This window comes from Cheilinus undulatus, linkage group 7 (assembly GCF_018320785.1).
Source record: "Cheilinus undulatus linkage group 7, ASM1832078v1, whole genome shotgun sequence".
Taxonomy (NCBI): Eukaryota; Metazoa; Chordata; class Actinopteri; order Labriformes; family Labridae; genus Cheilinus; species Cheilinus undulatus.
In genome coordinates, this window is record NC_054871.1 from 4,786,265 (window position 1) to 4,809,478 (window position 23,214).

At 38.5% G+C, this 23,214-nt stretch overlaps 2 protein-coding genes across 3 annotated transcripts in view; one reads left to right on the forward strand and one right to left on the reverse strand.

The window, feature by feature from the left end:
• zc3h3 (zinc finger CCCH-type containing 3) overlaps window positions 1-4,252 on the reverse strand; it is a 109,338-nt gene extending 105,086 nt beyond the window's left edge. For both annotated transcript variants that reach the window (XM_041792158.1, XM_041792157.1), the window contains exons 1-2: window positions 4,186-4,252; window positions 566-2,048 (exon numbers count right to left, since the gene is read on the reverse strand). In XM_041792158.1, coding sequence (XP_041648092.1) covers window positions 566-2,048; window positions 4,186-4,231 — 1,529 coding nt within the window. In that variant the 5' untranslated portion in view covers window positions 4,232-4,252. The remainder of the gene's footprint in view (window positions 1-565; window positions 2,049-4,185) is intronic.
• Window positions 4,253-5,963: 1,711 nt separating this feature from the next.
• Window positions 5,964-22,404, forward strand: cyldl (cylindromatosis (turban tumor syndrome), like). The gene is made up of 15 exons (XM_041790520.1): window positions 5,964-6,233; window positions 7,831-8,296; window positions 9,953-10,231; window positions 12,831-12,909; window positions 13,000-13,181; window positions 13,398-13,563; window positions 14,892-15,033; window positions 15,471-15,581; window positions 15,681-15,772; window positions 16,205-16,268; window positions 16,381-16,513; window positions 17,572-17,680; window positions 17,780-17,898; window positions 21,086-21,299; window positions 21,385-22,404. The coding sequence occupies exons 2-15, from the start codon at window positions 7,865-7,867 to the stop codon at window positions 21,567-21,569; spliced, it is 2,307 nt and encodes a 768-aa protein (XP_041646454.1). The 5' UTR covers window positions 5,964-6,233; window positions 7,831-7,864; the 3' UTR covers window positions 21,570-22,404.
• The last annotated feature ends 810 nt before the right edge of the window (window positions 22,405-23,214 follow it).

Consider the following 23,214-nt stretch of genomic DNA (forward strand, 5'->3'; position numbering starts at 1 on the left):
TTATCCACTGTCCTCCTCTATCAAAATAAAGGCACAAAAAGCCCAAAATAAATATTTTTTAAAAATCTTTAAAATAGCAGGGATCAAAGTTTCACCCCATTAATCTTTTATAGATCAAATGTAGCTCATGTTTGAATGAGTGGCAGACAAATTGGAGGTTAAGATTAATTAAAAAGGAAATCAATGTTATTGCATACAATGGAGATTAGTCTTCAAGTCAAAAATATTCCTTCCTTTTCATGTATTTATCCACATGAATCATGTTTGAGTGAATTACATTTTTCTAGTGAATTTAAAGATGACATCAAATCTCCTACAGTAATGTTGATCACTTGCTTTAATGAAAGGCTGAGAGGTGCACTTCTGTAAAACAAATTGATGAAAGCCACATTTTCTTCTCTCCTTTGGTAAAGGATGCTTCAGTGTATCCTCTGGTAAAGGAGACAAGAAAGGAAGCAATGAAGCCCCTTTCCTTTTCATTTAGAGGATTCAACTCTTCACTTGATTTGGAACCTCTCCAACCAAACAGGACTATTCTAACCCACCTCATGTCTTGATTACTAACCTTGTGGCAGACTTCCGGATGATCTTCATCCTGCTTCGGAGCTTGAATCCACCAGGGGAGGGCGTGATGAAGCTACGTTGGGAAGGAGGAGAAGTAAGCCCTGCTTTCTGGTGTTTATAGCTTTTGTCTGACGTCCAGTGGAAAGCAGATTTACGACGGGCTACCGTTACACCTCCTGGTACTGCAGTAGAACTCAGACCTCCTGCCTTCCAGCGGTATTGGCTACTCAGTGAAGGGCTTGAAGAGGAACTTGTATTTCCCTTTTTGATCTTAGAGGAGAGAGTGGGGGGTGTTCTTTGTTTCTTTGTGGCTTCGCCCTTCTCCAGAGCTTTGTGGGAGAGAGACAGGGCTTTGGGAGAGGGGGATTTTCTTGATATTTTAGCTTGTGCTCCAGCAGAGGAGGACACCCATTTGTACTTGGAGGTCTTTGGGGCTACAGTGACTGGGCTTAGCTTTCGAGGCAACTTTCTGCTGGGGGCTCTTTTACTGGTTGAGCTTGAGGGGGAAAATCTACCAGCAACCCCAGCTTTTGATACCAATATTGGTGATACACTTGCAGCTCTGCCTGGAGATGAAAAGACAGGGCTGGCTTGTTTCAGCTGTGCTGCTTCCACATTTTGACTCTTAACCCAGGTAAATTTGGATTTTTTTGAACAAGATGCTCGACTGTGGTTTAAAGGAGGTGGAGATTTAACAGCAGGCTGTTTTGATATTCTAGACAGAGCAGAGGGAGGTACAATGCTATGTCCAGTAGTAAGATGTGCTGGAGGTTTTGCGGTGTTAGTCTGTTGAGACTCAGTGCTGGTTTTCCCTGGTAGGGAAGGTTTTAAAGGGCTGCTATGTAAACTGGTTGAGGTGCTGGCTTTGACTGGAGATGGTACTCCTGCAGAAACACTGGCTTTCTTCTCAGGCAGGTCAACATGTTTGTGCTCAAGCCTCTGCTGAACTTCTTGAGGTTGTCTGGGAAGATTATGATGTTGTGTGCCAACACTAGTTGAGCCTAAACCTCCTTTTCCAGCCTCGTGCTGGGACCCAGCTGCTTTTTGATAAATAACTAAGTTCCTCTTTTCTGTTGAAACATCACAAACTCCTGGAATGCTCTTAACCTGTACTTCTCTCCTGAGCTGAGAGACTGTTGGTAATAAAGCAGAGCTTTTGGCTCCATCACCTCCTTCTTGTCTGCTGTGACTGGGCAGTGACGTGCTGTTAGGTATACTGGTGGAACTAGACTGAAAACCAGAAGAGGAGGCAGAAGCTGAGGAAGGTCCAACAGACCTCTGAGGGGTTTTGTTTTTCAACGAGTATGTCTTCCTCCAACTTCCACGACTCTGAGGATCGTACGCTCTCCCTCTGGAGCTGTGAGGATGGATGACAGATGAGCTGTGACCTCTCCCTCTGGAAAATGTAGAAGCTCCTGGATGCCTCTGATCAACTCTTGAAAACGGGGTGTCACCATGGATGCTTTTGTGTGTATTAATAAGATCTGCAAATTTGAAGACATTAATCAGTTAATTATTCACAGAAAATAAACATATTAAAATTAAGAAAAGGACACACAAGAAAATGTTTACTCCAAAAAACCTACATGCATACTGTGCATTTTCTTTGCTCTTAGAGGTAATAAGTCCTTTTCCTTTTATTTTTCCCCAAACATTTCATGTAATGTAAATGTAACTCATAATAAACATTCTCAGAATTGTTAAGACTATGAAAAATACAATATGAGTAATTGCAGACTTCTTGAAGTTCATATAATCCTCCTTTATATGTTTATATCTGCTAACTTAAAAAAAAACAGTGGAATGATTCCTTGGCTAGCTAGGCAATTAATTGACTTTTGCTTTTAACCACAATTCAGCTTCTATATATATATATATATATATAAATTGAGATTCATCAGTTAATGTGCTGAATGCCTTGCACTCATTTTTTCAACAGGTTTTTATCATGTATGGTAAATGTGTCAGCAATATGTCGTATAAAGATGCTCAGATCTAACTACTTGCCTGTTGAATGTTTCACTTGATATTTCATAGAGCAGCTGAGCTGCATGTAAGGAGGCTTTTTATTGATGAGATTATATATTACAACTATCCTCCTAGAGCACAGAATGATACCGGCAGCAAGCAGCTACAGGAGAAAGAAATTTTTAAAACATAAGAGTCGGAATTTTACACATGCCGTTACTCCTTAAATAGTGGGTTTATGACACCTCTCATGCATGATCGTGATTATATGTGGATTAAAAAAAAAAAGAAGAAGAAATGGTATATATAATTGGGTGGCTCTAAATATATCAGGGTGACCACCAACGCCTGCACTTTCTCCATGTCCTAAAGTGGAAACCCTCTATGAGAGACTGCTGGTGGCCTTCTACTGCTCTGCTATAGAGACCGTTTAACATGCTGCTTCACAGTATGGTATGCTCAACAGCAGACAGGGAGGCAATACAAGTCAATTAAATCTCTTATCACCAGACTCATCAACAGTTTGTACCTAAGGCTAGCCACTCTCTCAGTCAAGACACACAATAACCCTTTCATTACCATCCATGATCTGCCAAATGGGACTGTGCAATAGCTACTGTTTTTCATTCTGATTTATCACATATTTTTGTATTTAATATTTATACTCATGCACTTTGCCTTGCCTTATCTTTTAGGATTGCATGTGTGTTTGTGTGTGGATTGTGTTTATCTTATTTTTGAGTTTGTTTGTTTTGTAGTACTGCTGGGAGGGGTATGTGCAATTTTGTTGTATTTATGCAATGACAATAAAGGCATCTACTCTATTCTATTCTATTCTATGAGTCTTTCATCATCAGAATCAATGACATAAACATTAACACTGGCCCTGATTTTTACAGTCAGTTCATTCCAGTAAACTTTTAGACTGACTTACGTGTAAATGAATTGTAAAAATGAGGGTTGACAGCTAGACATGGCACGTTTAGCCCTGAATGGGGGAGGCCTGTATCATCCTGATAGTCCATTTGAAGTATTCGAGGCTATTTGCAGCCTTTATTTCTGACCTTCTGTCATAGATGCTGCTAAGGAGCGCCAGATCCAGTCAAATTAATGAAATAATTATTTCCTTCCTCAGTTGAATTAGTTTAATGTTAAAGGAGTTGAAGAGTATAACGTTCAAACCAGGCTCTTCTGTTCAAACTAAGCATTTAAAAGACAGTCAAAGCTGACAGATGGACCGTTACGCCTCGCAGTCCAACGTTAAAGTGGTCTCAGCTTTAATTCTCGCGTGCACTACGGTCGTGTTGTCAAGACAACCAAGGGGAGAACCAACCGTCGTGCCTTCTGACAGCATAAACAACAGCTTATGGTGAAATACCCCCAACAGAAATCGAAAACAGACATATTTATTTCCCTCTGTGAACATATTAAGTAAGCTTAGATAAAGGCACCAGCGTCCTCTTCTTGGACATGCGGGTGACGTTAATTGGAAGTAGGGGGAAAGCTAACGGTTGGCGGTTGTTTAAGAAAATATTTACTGTGCGAGCGAAGAAGAGTGACAGTTTTCGTTATAGAAAGATTAACAACAAATAAACAGTTTTCAGTTTCTAGTTTTCCCAACATTCTGTCAACATTCAATAAAAGGAGACTCACTCTGTAGAAGTTCAATTTCTCTCTTCAGGGCTTCTCTTTCCTCCATGTTTACAACTGAAATGTTTCGTCATCAAAGATGGACGGGTAAAGGGCCCTTGCGGATGACGTATATGAACCGACCAATAACAATAGAGGATAATCTCACAGTACCTCAGTCATGTCCTGCAGGCGACATCAACTTTTTCCCAACATTTTTCAAAACAATTTTCAAAGTTGGATATTGAAGCAGAATGTGAATGAATTCAGAGTGTGCAGTTTACGTGAATACAATCTTACTATGTGTCTGCTCAGTTTGTTCGTCTATTTAAGGTATATTTATTTTTCTTTTGCAAAGACAAAGCCTGTTAATTGAATTAATCTTATCATTGAAAAACCAGCATTGTAAGCCTAAAATAACAAGACAAGTATGTTAAAATCTGCCAAGAATCAATTCAATTTATTGGTTATCACATAAAAATGTATGTAGTCTTTCATTTAAAAAAACATTGATTTAAGAACCACATGTTTTAACTGGGATAGTGTGCTTTTGTTGTGCGGAAAACTTCAGGTAAAAGTCAGGTCCTCTTGAAGAGTTAAGTGTCAGAGCCAGCACTGTCTTTGAATTTTATTGACTTTTGATATTCCAGAGTAAGCCTGAAGCTAGCCTAGGTGGCTTTCTTTTTGAAATTTTAGACCATTGTACCACAACCAAGTCAAATAAATATAAAGGGTGTTTTCTTATGTCATGCATTTGGTACAGTTGTGCACTATCTTGGACTGTGTGATCAGCCAACATTTTTGCAAAATATTTGAAGAATAAACAGAATATTTTAAATGTTGATAATCCAAATCTAAATTAATGGCAAATCATTGCCATTAGTTTGGACCATTTAAAACGTCATCAGTGTGCAAAACACTGCTCATTTGTAGAGGTCTCACTTGAGCTATTAGGAAAACCAAAAAAGATACAACTAAAAACTTGTTAAAAAATAAATAATAACTTATTTTTAAATAGATAAGGATTTGTGCACACGAAATAATTAACAACTAAGTGCCCTCTTTCTGGATCACAAGAAAGATCTCTTCTCAAACTGAAATCGTGAACTTAGATATCGATAAACGTTTCTTTCTTTCTACAGCTGAGAGGCAGAATAGATACAGCTACATTGCTTTATTGACAGATTTACCCACAGTAGAGAAATATCATGGATTTTGACTGTCCTACGAAAACTACTTTACATTTAGTCTAGTTTTAGTCATCTTGACGAAAAATAAATGTAGTTTTTGTCAGTTTTAGTCATCACAGATCTATTTTTGTAGGTCTTAGTCCAGTTTTTGTCATGGAAAAAAGGCTTTCGATCAACATTTTTAGTCAGCTTTAGTCGACAAAGTTAACACTAGCAGGGAGCCAACTTTATTAACTGATACTTATATTTTATCGAAATATTTACTAGTTATCTTAGAGGATTTTTTTTTTTTTGCATGGATACTATTTTTTCAAAATAAGTATTTTGATACTCACGTACCCCTATTTGAGAACCACATGGATAGAGAATAGATAGGTCTACTGTCAAATAAAACTGTGTGAAAAATAAACTATCTCAGTGCTGCTGACTGCAGTTACCTATAAAAGTATTTGTCTAATACCAATTGGAATCATTAACACAGATAAACACTGAAAATATTTTAATTAGCGCATTCTTTCTAGAGTCTTCTGAGCACGCGTGACTCAGCCGATCTGACTGCCTGTGAGACTATACTGAGGGTTAATTTGCCCAAATTCGCTCTCAGCAGCCTTGCTTCTAGCTGTCAAGCGATTTGAAACCAACAATTTGAGAATAATCCCTTTAAGGATTAATGACGTCTTTTGAGAAAGATTATTATCACGAATAGGTGAGGGCTGCGTTTAAAAACTTAAAGCGTATTTACACCACAGAGTGTAACGTATAGTCGACGACGCTGCTCTGAAATGAAATGAAAGGGGAAGTGAAAGTTAACGTTTGGATATCAGCCAAAACAAGAGAAGACACAACTGAAAGTCAAGTTTTTAAGTTGCCCAACAAGTAAAGGTAACGTAGACTAACTGTTTCTATGTCACACATTGTTTAGAAAGTGATTAAAACAATCTGAATTGTTCGAGAGAAAAGTTGTTCCGCTGACGTTACGGTTAAGTTTTCGGTTTAGTCTGTTTGACTGCTGAACGTTTTCTAACGTCTGTTGATTGTGAGCTAGCTTGTTAGCTTGTTTCCTAGAAAATAGACTCGATGACAGGTTTAATTTTATTGTAGTATAATTTGTTCATATACTCTCTGTGTGTTTCTGTTTACGATGAATGTAAAAGTATTTAGTTTAGTATATAGTTGTCACCTTTATTTCGTATTGACTATTATTTTCAATTTCACTTTAGTTCACGCAGATTTTTGTGCTAGATAGGGCAGCCAAGTTTAGTTTTTCCCCACAGCTGAAAACACAACCTGTGTTTATCCTATTTCTATTCAAAATAGCTTTTTTTCAAAATAGCTACTTTTTTGAGATGTGTTGCTACCATCAAATTTAAAATGAGCTTAAATTTTTCTCCAAAAAAAGGTCAAATGTCTCACTTTAAATATCTGATATATAATTCATGTTCTGTTGTGAATAAAATCTGAGATTTACAAATCATTGCATTCTGTTTTGATGAAATTTTACACGGTGCCACAACCTTTTTGGAACTGTGGTTGTAGTTTGTACATAATATTTCAAGGTACCTAATAAGTGAAGTTCGCTTGTTGTGTTGGTACATAATTTTACTTTTTGTTTTCGTTTATAAGTCTTGCAAAAAGGTCTCCTTCCATGTAGATGAATGTGGCTTATGATTAGTGTAATGATACAGGTTTTCACATTTTATTTTTGTACTTGTTGGGAAAACAACCAAAAATGTCAGAGCATGTAGTGACATACAGTCATGGACGAAAATGTTGGCACCCCTGGAATTTTTCCAGAAAATACACCATTTCTCCCAGAAATTGTTGCAGTCAACAAATGTTTTGGTATGCATGTGCATTGGAACAACACAAAAAATCAGAAGGAAAAAGACAACATTGACATAATTTTACACAAAACTCAAAATGGGCTGGACAAAATTGTTGGCACCCTCAACTTAATATTTGGTTGCACTCCCTTGGGAAATAATAACTGAAACCAATCACTTCCTATAACCACCAACAAGCTTCTTACACCTCTCACGTGGATTTTTGGACCACTCTTCTTTTGCAAACTGCTCCAGGTCTCTCAGATTTGAAGGGTTCCTTCTTGCAGCAGCAGTTTTGAGATCTCTTCATAGGTGTTCAATGGGATTTAGATCCGGACTCCTTACTGGCCACTTCAGAACTCTCCAGCTTTGTCTCCAGCCATTTCTTGGTGCTTTCTGAGGTATATTTGGGGTCATTGTTCTGCTAGAACACCCATGACCTCTGACGCAGACCCAACTTTCTGACACTAGGCCCTACATTGCAAAAATATAAACCATCGAGGATATGTTTCAGTCATTGTGTTTGTGTCATAGTAAGGTCTCTATTTTAATTTCAGGTGACAGACATGTTTTTAACAATCAGGTTTTGTTATTTCTTCAGGTAATGTGTATAACAATAACCTTGATGTGTACTGTATTTGTCTGTTTCTAAACAGATCCTGATATAATTCATTTCCTGGACAGAGCAACATGACGTCACCAGAAAATGTGTACTTCATCTTAACAAGAAAAACTGAATGCAGAACGTATGTTAATGCTGGCTGCATATGCTACATGAGAACACGTAAATATAATGTAACAATCAAAAAAGATCCCTCTCCCTCCAAGTTGTGCATCTTCTTCATGGGCTCATATGTATCATTGGATTATGATGTCGAGACAAGCCACTTGGAGCCACTGGGTGAAAAAGAGGCCATGATGCTGCTGGCTCTACCAGATGATGAAGAGAGGCTGAAGTGGTTTAAAGAGAGAAAAACTCTCCAGACAGCTCTGGGACTCACTGAGGGAACTGCAGTGACTGTGGAAAAGGAAGGAGAGGAGCTCAGAGGCATAATCCGCTACATCGGAGCAACAAAGAGGTCCACCCCCCTATCAGGGACTGTTTTTGGCATTGAACTGCAGGTGGGACAATTTTAAAACTTATTTCTCCTACTGGTATTGCTCCATAAATGATTTTTTTTTATTGCTAAGCCTCTAAGATATTTATCTAATACTTGTGTTTCCTTCCAAACAGCAAAGTCATGCATATAAATGAAACTTGTTTTATGATGTCTACCCAATTTAAACTGTACTTAGACAAGTTTTTTATTGACCCATCCAACCATTATCTACATGTCTTATCCTGTTTGGGGTTGCAGGGGGCTTGAGCCAATTCCAGCTGCTCCTGGGCAAAAGGTGGGGTACACCTTAGATTCATCACCACTAAACTGAGAGGCCAACAGATAGAGACAAACAACCAGGCAGTTTAAATCTAAGGGTAATTTATAGTCCCCACTCCACCTAACAAAGCATGGTTTTTAGTCTGTAGGGGAGGTAAGAGTATTCAGAGAGAGAGCCCATGCATGCATGCATGGGGAGAACATGCTAGTTCCTTTTTCATTGAGAGAGTTGGGTGTTGAATAGCAGAGGTTCCTTCTCAAAAGGGGTGTAATGGTACAGAAAAATTTCTGTTCGGTGCGTTTTCAGTACGGTTATTAAAGTGAATAAATAACAGAATTATAAAATAGGCAGAATAAATTACATTTAAATTATTAATAATGCAGCAGTCTTCTTCCAAAAGGTCTTCAATTAATAAAAAAATAATTAATACAAATATTAAATAATAAATACATTTTTGAATTACTAGGTTATTTTAATTAAATATATTGACACATTTATACCCCTTTTTTAAACACTGAAATTTCCCAGCCAACTTGAACACATCATCATACAACCATAAGTTAGCTTGTTAAGTATGCTAAGTACGTTCAACACGGACTTCAGCACTGAATTACTTTTTTAACCAGTGGGATCTGCTGCAAAGTTTGGGAGAACTTTTTACAGCACATTTCGGTGGATAAAGATGTTAGAGTCGTCGAGGATAACTTTACCTATGACACAGCTGCAGATATGATGGAGTCCCCTCTCCCTGTCCTCCGAGGCTGACAGTTGAAGGTACTGCATTTAGAATTAATTTGATTCAAAAACCAGAGCACCATTGTTATAATATAAAGATCTTAAATCATAGGAAATTCGTAGCTGGCTTGTGAGACCTTTTATTGTTCTTCCTTGTTACAGTGACGTTCTTGTTTGAGTGGAGCCTTTTAAAATGCTTTGATTGGTCTGCTGGACAGCGTGCTGTCAGCGACACAGCTGCTGAATAATGTCAGCGCTACTGTTGTTGTCTTTGTCCACTGATGTTTTTTACTGGGAAACAAATTGTTCCTAAAAAGGGACACTTTTATTGGGGAATATTCAGGCTGTTGCTGTCGTTTGCTGTGGTTGTGTGGTTGCCAGGACAGAGTGACAGTGAGTTGCTCTCTGGTTTTCCATCTATGTATGAGCTTCGTTCCACATGTATCCGTTCAGTACATGTCTGTACTGTACTGAGAGGCCCGTACCTAATGGATACAGTACGAAAACGCGTACCTTTACACCCCTGCTTCTCATTGTACCTTAAATGTACCTTTGATATCTTTTGTTATTGTTTTGATTTAGAGCCCCATGGCACATACTGTGGATATTTTTGAAATACTGAACAGTGAAGGTAATTTACTGCTGTGCTTCTTATCTCCACAGGATGAAGACAAAGGGAAGGGGGATACTGATGGAACCTACAATTTCAGAACTTTGTTCTCCTGCCCCAAAAAGTGTGGTGTTTTTGCACCATTCTCCAGAGTCAGGCCTTTAGTTCCCAGCTCCTTGTCATCATCCATTCATCAGCCTTCACCTCAGCCAGAGGAAGAGGAACTCAAGATTGGGGACAGGGTCATGTACTTTGTCGATGAAAACATTTGTCATGGGATGGTGGTGAACGTACTGGACAAGGATGGAGGATGTTTTGTTCGTATATCAACGGTTAGTTATCTTTCTTCTTCCTGTTTTTTTCCCCCCAAGTTTGTTTGAATGAAGGAAAGACTCAGCTGAATAACATGTTGTATCAAAAGACTCATGAAAACTTGCTGAAATTTTCTAAGTGCTTTCTGACCTCAGCTGCAGGAGCGAATGCAGTCAAATGTCTTATTACAAGATAAACTAGAATTTTTCCTGTTAAAAAGTACGAGTCTGAGCATAGGAATATTACTAGGTGTTCCCCAAGGATCAAATCTTGGTTTCATTGTTTTGATAACTACATACTGCTGCTATCTCAGATTCTTGAATAATATAACGTATCTTACCATTAGGGGTGTGACAAGACACTTATCTAACGAGACGAGAGAAGATTTGGGCCCACACGACGAGATTTTACACTTTTTTTTTAGTTTTGGAAAAAATACATGGGTGGATAATATGTCATTTATACAACTGAAAGTCATAAGTGTAAAGCATTCATGTCTATTCAAAAATGTCATAATTAATTCCTGTTGTACTGAATAGGCTATCAATGCTTCCAAACAGTTTGTCTGGTCTAACTCTGACTCAAACTGTACATTTTAATGCTCTTCAAATCAAACCTTTCATTTCAGCAGTCTACACAATCTTAAATTTACTACACTATGCACTCATCACTACAGTTACAATAACTATTTTTAACATTATATTTAATTATATGTAATATAGGCATTTAGATTATTGTGAAAGTACTCAAAGCACTGTTTACAACAGGCTGATTTATAAAGAGCTACATCAGTAAAATCAAACTATTTATCACCGTCTTTAAGGACACCTATATTTAAAACACTCAAAATAAATCTTTAAGTCAATAACACCTTTGCTGTAATTTAGAGAAATAGATTATTTTATCATTTTGTGGTCTTTTTTCTCATATGAGCTTTGACAGTGTTGGACATGACCCACAGATGAGTGTGTGTGTTAATATGTGTGGGTTGGTGAGCGAGTGTGTGTCTCTGCTCTGTCTGCGGTCAGACAACAAACAGTGCACGTTTAACTGGGGCTAGAGCTTTGCTTTTTGGGAACTAACAGTGGATTCTATAGCGCTCAATCAGAGTTTGTTCTGCTGAGTTTAGCGCTGCAGTATACAATGGCCCGTTGCATTGCACATGTTAAGCTTCTGATTGCTGATACGAGCTGCCAACAGCTGATGGACGTGTGACTGACAGACAGTGAGATGAGAAGGAGACATGACAAAGCAACGCCTGAATCAAAGTTACAAAGTCACAGATACCGGCACAATGAGCGAGTTTGGCTCATACACGAACCAAAAAAATAAGCCTGTATTCTCCTCACGGAGACTGCACAGCAGCATTTCATCATTTCTCACCGTTATGATGAACTTATTATGCATAGACGGATCATGTGGCCCCAAGTAGCGCATGCGGAGGAGGGGGTGGGGGTTGGAACAGTCATCTTAATGGATCACGATCAGCCCTGTTTCTTCATTTGCTCTCTAACCAACAGTTTTTAAAGGGATACTTCAACATTTTGGAAAATTCGCCCATTGCCATAATTCCTATAGTCTTAGTAATAGGTCCGTTTCCTTCAATTGTCGGTGCAAGCTGTTTCTAGATCTGGGGGGACCGTTGAACCAGCTGCACTGCTAACACTATGTTAGCAGACGGAATTTTTGCTTTCCCTCATCAAACTCATCAAATACACAATCCAACAACTCCAAAATGCTCTCATGAACAAGTTGTGACCTGCACATTCATCACGCTATGAAATAGTAATGTATAATTATGTAACATTACGACACATGAAGCAAATACTCGGAACCATTTCTTGAGTAAACCACTGGGCGGAGTGACACAGTGCAGCAGCCATGTCTGGAGTGTAGTTCCGGCTTTGTATTTAACTTTAAAACATCTCCGTCTCGTAATGTTCCATGATTATTTCATAGCGTGGTGAATGTACAGGTCACAACTTGTCCACGAAAGCAGTTTGGAGTTGTTGGATTGTGTATTTGATGAGTTTGATGAGGGAAAGCAAAAATTCCGTCTGCTAACATAGTGTTAGCAGTGCAGCTGGTTCAACGGTCCCCCCAGATCTAGAAACAGCTTGCACCAACAACTAAAGTAAACTGACCTATTACTAAGACTACAGGAATTATGGCAATGGGCGAATTTTCCAAAATGTCGAAGTATCCCTTTAAGTGTCCAGGACATCTTAGTGATCTTTTATAATTTAAAGTTTGGCATTGTTTTCTGCAAGGAGAGCTGCTGCTATAAGTGTCTGCGTAATATTGATCTCGCAAGATTGATTTTTCCACAACGAGATCTTGCGAGATCTCGTGGCACGAAATCTTGTCACACCCCTAGGAGACACTGAGAATCTTTCCTCGCTCTTATTGTAGCAGGCTGGATTCAAGTAGCCAAAACAAATACATCAGATAGCTAAAAACAAAAAATTAGAGCATACATAACCAATACTCATATCTCTTCACTAACTTCCTTTGAGTGAAATAAACACTACCTGCCCCTATCACTGGAATCACTAGAAAATTCTGGGTAAACTCAGAATGTCAGAATAGGTGTTAATCTTCCTTTGTTACTCTTTTCAGGACAAGGATGAGAACGGAAAGCAAGGAGGTGAAATTGAAGTTCCTCTCCATTCTGTTGCTAAAGGAGAGGTCCCTTCAGGTTTGAATTCCTATTTGCATGGAAAAGTGTGAATCTAATAACCCACATTCTGTATGATGAACTCAGATCTTCATGTATTCCCTTATTTAGAGACAGAGAAAATGGATGTTGATACACCCCAAGCTGAGAAACTCTTTGAAGATCCGTACCTAGATCTGAGTTTAAATTGTCTTGTGGAGGTGTCTGTGTCACCGGGGAATAATTTATATGGAATCATCCGCTGGATCGGTAATCTACCGGATCGACAGGAAATCATGGCTGGACTGGAGCTGGTAATATCTGCAATGGCCTGTTACTGAGAAAACTTAAAGTCTGAACTAAAAATAACAGAACAACAACTATGAGAAGACAACACCTTCTATAGAACAAGCTACATTTCTGTTATGATGAAGCTCATATGAACTATTGCTAATTACTGCTTTCTAAATGTATTTTCTCTTGATCTATCACTGAGTGTATAACTGTGATCCTCATTAATGGTTCTCCAGGAGGAAGACAGAGGAACGAGTGATGGCACCCTCAAAGGTCAGCGTTTCTTCATATGCCCTCCAAAGAGGGCTCTTTTTGTGAAGCTCAGCTCCTGCCGTCCTGACTCACGATTTCAGAGCCCATCAGCCAATCACAATGAGGCGATGCATAAACTAAAAAACACAGGTCAGGAAATGATTTATCATGTCATTTTGTTTGTCTTGATTTATTCCTTGTATGCAGATTTGTTTTTGTTGAGAGAAAGTCCAGATTGAATCATGCTGTTAGTGCCACCTTGTGTCAAAAGTGGTGCAGATACAGGAAAAGTGCTGTTGCGGTGTTGCTGACAGACCCATTTAAAGGGAAATTCCAGTACATGCAACCCTGGCACTCCTCACACATATTTTAGGGTTTAACTAGGTATCAGATACCTCATGTAACTGCTCCAGAACCTGGCTGTAATAGCTGTTAAGTATTCATTGCAGGCATTTGTGCTTCTTCAAAGTACATCCATCTATGTCCTTTTTGGCTCTGACAGACTTTATTTTAGCTGTCTGGCAACATTACAAGAAAAGATCCACACAGATAAAGACCTTTTGTCAAAGTTTACAAAGTAGTTTTATTGTGTGAACTTTGGTATTAAAGGCTTACCATGCAGAGCAGATTTTCAGACCAACACAACCACTCTCCCCCATCAGCTCCTGTCTCCAGACTTCCCCCTCCATTCCTGTCCCCTTTCAATGTTTCTGTGAGTTTCTGCAGGAGAAAAGCAGCACACAAGTGCTACTAATCATCTGAAAGCAAGATTAAGTGATTGACTTTAAATATCAACATGCATATCAGCATAGATATGAGTGTTTCCTGTTTGTCATTTTAAGCCATGAAACACAGCCATGCCCTATGGTCTGGAGAGTCTGTTTGTCACCGTAGTCTTGTGAGAATTCTTTTAGGGATGTATGATATTATCAGCAGATATTTGCCTAAAAAGTTAAATTCAGTTTCTGTTAATATGAAAATTTATGCTGAAATTTACAGCTGATAAAGTGACCGTACATATAAGCAGTATAAATCTTAAATCAGCCTTTAATCTGGCAATATATTCAACAGTACCCTCAGGTATAGGTGGTTTCCCAGAGCGGCACACACTCAAAAGAGGCCGATCATGAGCCCTGAACATTTTAAATGAAGCCCCAAATTTGAAATTACCAGACTGTCTACTGCCCTGCTCCTCTCTCATCTCTGTGCGACTCAGCCTGTCTGGGCTCTGGGACACTGAAGATCACCTCTGAGAGTGTCATAGGACTAGCTGAATGTAGCGTATCCTTATCCTTTCAGTAGGGCACAAGTATCTACTGCTTCTTCAAAACAGAGCTGGCTCTGTGCACAAACTGTAAATGTCCCTGTTCAAATGTTTACCATGCATATTAATACATGTCAGCAGAAAAATGCAGTTTGTGTGATGTGGTTATATTCTAAATGTTAATACACACAATGATTTCTACATGCTACTGTAGACACAGAGATGGAGGACGATGCAGAGAAGCTGGAGACGGTTCCTCCTGTCAGCGCGGAGCAGGTGAACCAGGTCCTGATTGGACGAATGAAGGGGATCCAAGGACACTGCAACTCCTGCTACATGGATGCTGCCCTCTTCAGGTCAGAGCATAGCTCTAATTACCTAATTATTAAACTAAATAGAAGTTAGTCTTTGAGTGCTTGGCTGATTTTATCCAGTCAAGTGTGAAAAACACCCACCATATTTCTGACATCAGTCCACATCTTCTCCATATTTTCATGAATGCTTTCCTAGTTTCCAGACAGATATAAAATGCTGAGTGAAGTCAACTTTACTTTATTAATTGAATCCCTTTTATATAAACAAAAAGCAATTCAGAGAGTAAAAACAGTAAAAAAGATTTAAAAAATCATCAGCATTGGCTGCTCTGAAGATTGTCACCCTGCTCAGAATGTTTGCTTTACTTTAGTACCAAAAAAGTTGGGTTGCTTTGTAAACTATTAAATTCAGTAAAAATTTGACTCACTTTTATGTCATGGCTTTTTTGCCCTAACTCTTGTTTCTTGGTGCTTTTCAGCCTGTTTTCCTGCTCCTCTGTGCTTGACTCCATGCTGTTTATATCAACAAAACCTCAAGATGCCCTGATTCAGAGCACACTGCTCTATGACATTGTTAACCCCCTACGCAAGTGTGTGCCTTTATGCATTTTGAAATGAGTTTTATCATTTCATCTTTAATTTATTACAGTAAAAAAACAATGTCTAATACTTCATGTATGTTACTGCAGGAAAGGATTTGTGGATTGTAGGCACATCATGAAGCTGCGACAGCAGCTGCAGAAACACGGCTACAGTCACTCCTTCACAACGGAGGAGAAGGGTCAGTTTGAGTGCCACTTATTTTTAAACACAGTTCCTTTTATTTCTATATTTTTAATGCCTAAATGACTTTAAAAAGTGCAGAAATTTTTAAGAGATTATGCATACAATCAAACACAGCTCAGCTGTTCTGATTTTAATAAATGTTAGTATGTAAGACACCCACAAAAGAGATATTTTTGGTGAAGTCTTTGTAGCTCAATTCAATTCAATAGTGAAGGTGATAATAAATATGAGTTTACTGCAGAGTAAATGGGAAAATTAATAGGCAGTTAGTGCACAGAAATTAATCGAAAATAAGCTCCTTTGTGGCTTAATCAACCTACAGCAGCAATTTAACTTAATGCCCCTGGTTGTCATATAGACTTTAAATTAGTTGACTGTCAGGAATATTAAAATTTCAAGTTCATTCTGATGTGGTTTTGTGTTTTAGATCCAGAAGAGTTTCTTACCGTCATCATGCACCACATTCTGGCCCTGGATCCTCTACTCAAACTGTATGTTTACATCACATCATCTTTACTTTCCCTCTTCACAGCATGAGTACAATACAGTTCTGAAGAATTTAATCTCATGCTTCATATTTGTCTCCCTCCCTCGCTGCTGTAGCTCAGCTGGTAGTAAAGTCCAGGAGAGTTACTGCTATCAGATCTTCTTGGATCAGAACCACAGCCTGGTGTTGCCAACGGTCCAGCAGCTTCTGGAACATTCCTTTCGCAGTGCGGGACTAAAGCTGGCAGAGGTGGGATCGTACAGTTTTTTGTTGTCATCCTGTTATAATAATTATGAAAATAGTCATCATAACAGAACGTTTCTGAAAAACTGGCAAATCGATATACCTGCTTTACTTTCAAGCTCCAAAGCAGCAACAATCAAAAGACAAAAAATAACTCAAATCAATTTGGCAGATGTAAAATCTCATGAAATACTGATAGAAAATTAAAAACATTTAAAAGTATAAATGGAGCTATATGCATTCTGCTTATGTGTGTGTAAAGGGTCATGTGTCTTGAATATGTCCTTAAGTTTTTAGATGTAACATGTGAGTGTCACTTTGAGTTCGGCAGCAGGACATCTAGTAGCTGCAATCCTGAGTAATGAAAAGGTCATTGACACTCAGGCTAACGCATGCACTGGACAAAATGATACAAGGAACTGTGTTCAACACCACTCTACTGGAGAAGTATTGCAGCTACTAGATGTTGTGCTGCCCCACTCATAGTGGCACTTACTGCAGTGGAGGGATAATCTTAAAACAGAAGACAATATGAGTGATTCAGTGACATCAGTTTTCATTCAGTACTCTCAAAGTTGCATTCAGTATATTCAAAGTTGCATTAAAACTCTGTCAGTGGGATTCGTTGCTGTGAAAGTTGCATTGACTTTGCGTAAAGTTGCATTTAATACTCTCGATATTGTATTTAATACAAAGTTTTCCATTTAATATTTTCAGTGGTGCATTCCACACTTTCAAACTGCATTTCATTCTCTTAAAGTTGCATTTAAAACTGTCAGTGTGGCATTTTAGATTCTTAATATGTCATTTAATGCTCTCAAAGTTGCATTAGATATTCTCAAAGCGCATTTAATACCCTTACATTTCATTCAGTACTCTTAAAGTCGCATTTAATCCCTTGAAGTAGCAAAAGCCTTTATTTGATACTTACTGGGATTCTCCAGCAGATGGCTCTATTGCAAAGTTTTTCAGCAGCTTAGCTCAGCTGCCTGATTTAAATTATTTTTTCATTGTTCGTTGTGTTATCTTGTTATCTTGTTTAATTTATTGCCTTATTATGCCAGGCTCCATCCTGCCTCATCCTCCAGATGCCTCGCTTCGGGAAGAAATTCAAAATGTTTGACAAGATCATTCCTTCTCTGGAGCTGGACATCACTGGTCTCCTCTCTGAAGGTAACAATGGGCACATAAACACTCATGCATACAGCACACATGGACCACTACAGTTTCACACAGATGAACACTGAATCTAACATGTGCTGTGTATTTCAGGGCCTCAGCAGTGTATTATCTGTGGAAACCTGGCTGAAGAAGAGTGCAACAACTGTTTTGAGGATCCTGCTTTCAGCCGGACAGGATTCAAAATCTTCTGCAGGATGTGTTCTCTACAGGTGCCACTTGATTGTTTGTCTTTGAATGAAATAATCTGTTGGTTTTTAGCAGTATTTAGGACCAGCTGTTGGAAAGTTGAAGGCATGAAGCTGACAGGGAGGGAACAAACCTAACAAAATACCAGTAGCTGTGAAAGGAAACTTTGGGATACTTGGAAAAAAGAGTGAGCAAGATTTTAAAGAATCCAAATGAAAAGTTTATCACCATACAGTATGTCTACTTATGTAAGAATATATTTTTAGTTATCTTTTTTCAGCTTGCTCCAGGCCTGCAGTTAGTTTACTTTTCCTTTCTCTTTATCAGAGTAATAACTTATTGTTTACTGTCAGATATGAAAGAGAAAAAAAAAAACTTCAAAATAAATTGTTTTCTCCAATGTTAACAGTTTCTGTAGCAGAGTTATATGGCTTTAAAAATGACATAGAGTCTACAAACAATATCCTATCCTGTTTGAATTGTTAAATATGTCAAATATATTACATGTTTCATTTAAAACAGCAGCTCACATCTGTCTCAAAGCCTGTAAACAAACTAAACTGCCCAGAAAAATGCTTTTTACAGCTTTTCTTCCAACATTAAAATTAGGATAGGTGTTGAGTGTTTGCCACTGAGGAGAGACTAGTGAAGATAGTAAAAGTATCTCAGGCATATAAACAGACTGCATGAGGTAATTATGTTACCCATTGGAATTTGATGATACATACTCTTATAATGAGATATTTTTAAACAACCCCCTGTACAGCATGCACCTATGAAGATATAAACTACTCACACTACAAACCAAGCTGTAAACATTTTAATGCCTCTGTGCTGGTGATGACCAGGGGCACTATGTTCAACGGTTTCCTGTAAATATGTATTAAGGTCTATCCAGGCCATTGATGTGAATGTGATATCTCAGAAATTCTTTGAGGGATTTTCTTCAAACTTTGGACAAATGTCCACTCTGGCTCAAGGATGAACTGTAGGTTGGGAGGTTGAGGGTAAAGTTTGAGGTCATTTTGCCACAGGTTCATCTATTCCTAAAAGATGCTTTGAGGGATTTTCTTTAAAGTCTGCACAAATGTCCAACCTGGCTCAGGATATATGAATTCATTTTGGAGGTACAAGGGCAGAGACCATCTGGTCCTCTTTCCTGACTGTCTGGCAGAGCTTACGGTGGTATGGCAAGAAAGGCAATTTTATTTATAGAGCACTATTCCACAAACAGCAATGGAGCCAAAAACAGGCCTTCAAGAATCTCAAAATCATGACGCAAACAAATATACCATCCCTCCATTCATCCCCTACCTATCCGAAGCTGGGTCGCAGTGGTAGCAGCCTGAGCAAGTCCACCCAGACACCCTTTCTCTCTAGCAACTCTTTCCAACTCCTTCTGAGGGATCCAAGACCAGGCGGGATATATAGTCCTTCCAATGCAATCTGGGTCTTCCCAAGGTCTCCTCCCAACTGGACGTGCCTATCATGTTCTTTCGGTCATTACCCAGAGTTCATGACCATAGGTGAGAGTTGGGAGGTAGATCCACTGGTAAATCAAAAGTTTTTCCTTCTGGCTCAGCTCCCTCTTCACCACAACAATTGGCACAATGCCTGCTCTACTGCTCATGCTCCCTTTACCCTCACTAGTGAATAAGATCCTGAGATACTTCAACTCCTTCACTTGGGGCAAAGACTCACTGCCCACCCACAGGGAGCAATCAACTGTTAACAAACAATTATACATAATCAGAATATCATTTACATTTTTTTTTTTTTTGCTGGTAATTGTTACAATTCATTGAAAAATTAATTAGGCATTTCCTTCAAGATATGAGATAGAAGCATATAATAGACTGTTTTTTCAAGTACACATGTCCGTCCCTCTTTTGAGTCCTGACCCACCAGTTGGGAACCAAGGATTTACAGGGATTTAAAATATCATTCTTAACCCCTCAAGCCTAATCTATTTTTTAACCATTTTTTTCTCTCCTGACTTGTCTTAAAATGCTTGTAAAACATCAACCTTGTGGTGCACAGCCAAGCTGTGAACATCTGTGGTTTGTTTTTTTTTTTTTTTTTTTTTTTTTTTTATTAGAACAACCTGGGCTCAAAGAATATGTGTGCTGCAGTAATGTCACTTGAATTTTAAAAGTTATGGAACTATATAGACCAAAGAAAATAAGAAACAGAAATCGAATGTGAAGATTAAATAGTAAACATTAATGACTTAACATTTTTTTTAATATCTTACAGGCCAAAAAGTGAAAAAAAGCCATTCTGTGACAAAAAGTCTTCAAAATATTGAAATATTTACCATTTAAGTCCTTGCACTTATTTTATTTTAGCTGTATTTGTGCCATTATTCAAAGTAGTTCTTGTAGTGACACTGAGGGCTACATCATGGGGCTCTCTGACTCTCTTTCTCTCAAATAAGAGGTGATTAGGCTGTCTCCTGCATAATCAGCCCAGTTAGACGTGCAGTTTAACACAGCATGACGGGATGATAGAATAGCCTGCCATTGGTCAAGCATTCAGGGAGAACATTAGGGTGGTTAGCATTAACAGCTGAGGTGACAAATAATCAAAAATGGATTAAAAGACATTCAATGTTGGATTTATAAGTGTGGATTAATTCCCTAAAGACCCTGAAAAGTCACCCAAGTCTCAGGCTTGCTAAAATGCTCTTTAAAGGGTTATGAGGCATGGGTAGTGTCATTAGAATGGCACAACGACTAAAAAGTAAGGGGCTATTTATGGTTCAAAAGTTGTTCAAGTTTCCATAGACTGTGTTTTCTTGGCATATACAACAATGTTGGGCTGAGAGTGTTAAAACCCAAATACAGGAGTTTTCAAAAAATTCACCTCTGTACATCATGTGTTCATAAAAACATGAACTTTCTACCAAAATTTGTTTCTGCATAAAATCTGCATTTTAACATGGGTGTGTATGTGACTTCTGGCATTTCTGCAGCCAGCCCCTAGTGGACACTTGAAGAACTGCAGTTCTTTTGCACTCATGCATTGGCTTCATTTTCATTTTTGAGATTGCTGCTTGTTCATTCCCTCCTTAATAGTTTACTTGGTGGAATAAATAACACCAAAACACTCAGGTAACAGAGAGATATTTTGATACTCATTTCATCCTAGGGTAAAAGTTCATAATTCTCTGTTATGAATCTAATTCATACTGTGTGCTTTCTCCTCCAGGTGCACTCTCATCCTCAGCGTATGTCCCATAAACCCGCTGATCTGGACATCCCAAAGGGCTTCATGAATCGTGGCACAGCTCACGCTCTGCCCAAAGAAAAACTGGAGCTGTTCGCTGTGCTCTGCATCGAGACGAGCCACTACGTGTCCTTCATCAAATACGGACCGAACCAGGAAGACTGGCTCTTCTTTGACAGCATGGCGGACAGAGAAGGTGAGTTGTCTTTTATTCAGTTTTTCTCAGTCTGTGCTTCATTTACACCTTTTCCTCTTTGGCTCATTTGTTTCTGTGTGTTCAGGAGAATCAGATGGCTTCAACATCCCTGAGGTCCAGCCCTGCCCGGAGGTTGCCATGTACCTGAAAATGTCTCCCTCCGAGCTGGCCAATCAGGTGCCTCGAGACATGAAAGGTGTGGCCAAACGTCTGTTTTGCGACGCCTACATGTACCTGTACCAGAACACCAGCATGTGTCTGTATCGCTGAGAAGACTTAAGTGCTAGGAAACCCCATATCTTATATTATATTGCTGCTTTGCTGCTCCTATTTCTAAAATGCTACAGTATATTTGTTTTCTTGGCTGTTGTAAATGTGTCTTAGTGCAAAAATGGAGACTTAAACATGTAAAACTTTATATGATGTTATTTCCTGTTGCAGGTGAATAGTATAAGACTTTAGTAATTTATAAAAACATTATATCTGAAATGTTATAAAAAGAAAAAGGACAAACTGACCTTGTTTGCTGAGTAATTTTGCACTATAAAATAGACAATCACTTACATGCATTAGCATGTGAAGACAAAGATTGATGGCATGTTGCACTGTAACGTAATAAATCTGTAGTTTACTGTTTCCTGCTGCTGGTAATAAATTTCTTTAGAGGATATATTTACATTTTTTATATGGGGAGTGGATGACTTTCAGATGTAATCTTAATTTAAGAGGACATCATATTTTAAAAATGCCACAGCGCCATCCTATTGTAAATAAAATGAGAACAGAAGGCTCAGTTATTACACTGTTGTATCTTGTTGCTTGTTAACTCCTGAGTCTAATTGTTGGGGTTGTGACTTGATCAGTTACTTAAAACATTAAAGGAAATTTCTCTAGGATTTTTGAAATAGTGACCATTTCATCAGTTTTCCAGCCTCTTTGAATTCATATCTGACCTGATGTTTGGGTAATAGTGTAATGAATATTACAGCAAGTACAAGGGATAACCTTAAGTTCCTTAAACACATTTTTCATTCCCTGCTTAGTTCAAATGTTCTTCACAGTTAAGTATATTGATCAAAAAATCAATATGTTTAATAAAATCATATCCCAACTCCTATGCTCAATATTTCTTTTTACTTACAGTACAACAAAGACGACGTATTTCTCCACAATATGTCAATAATTACCAAGAAGTCATCATTTAAGAGACTCAAGACAGGAGCAGGCATGTGCCTCATCTGCTGCAATTTTTAACTTCAGGCTTGTGGAAGCATCATCTGTAAGGTTTCTCTGTTACTTAATATTTTAAACAGATTGGTAATACAAAAAAGGGGTACAAACTGAAGCACTTCTGGTATCCCTCATATCACTGGTAATCATGGAAGGGGTCGTAAACTTGTGACCAAAAACCACTGGCAAAAATAATGCACTCAAGATGGTTTGATAAATGTAAAAAGTGTTTATTTCATTGGGCTAGAAACAAGACTAGGTTAAAACTTAGTATATGGCTGACTGAAACTACCTGGGATGCCTGTTGTAATGCTGGACAGGGGATAGGAGTAGCTCTGCCTGCTCCCCTTAGCAACGCATCCACAGTGCTAGAGAAGCAGCATTAACCTGACAGGCCAGTTAGACTGTTTCGTATATCCATTGGTACGTTTCACATTTATCTGAGAAAGCTCCCATAGAAAGCGTTTGGGAAGGGCAGGGTATTTTCCAAAAATGCTCAGAAGGCGATTAGAGGAACGTTCTGTCTGTCACATTCGTGATGGGCCAGTCAGAGCGACAGGACAATATGCTGTTCTGCACATACGCTACTCTTGAGCTGACAGGCTACCACTGCCGTAGATTGTTAACGGCAGAGCTTTCAGTAGATAAAACTGATTCCATGCCCGTTGGGGGACATGCATAAACA

What these genes read in the sequence shown, in the direction of transcription:
- cyldl (XM_041790520.1), top strand. Translation starts at nt 7,865, where the DNA reads ATGACGTCACCAGAAAATGTGTACTTCATCTTAACAAGAAAAACTGAA. An exon ending in TCATGGCTGGACTGGAGCTG is followed by an intron (nt 13,182 to 13,397) that starts GTAATATCTGCA and finishes ATGGTTCTCCAG; the next exon opens with GAGGAAGACAGAGGAACGAG. An exon ending in CTGGATCCTCTACTCAAACT is followed by an intron (nt 16,269 to 16,380) that starts GTATGTTTACAT and finishes TCGCTGCTGTAG; the next exon opens with CTCAGCTGGTAGTAAAGTCC.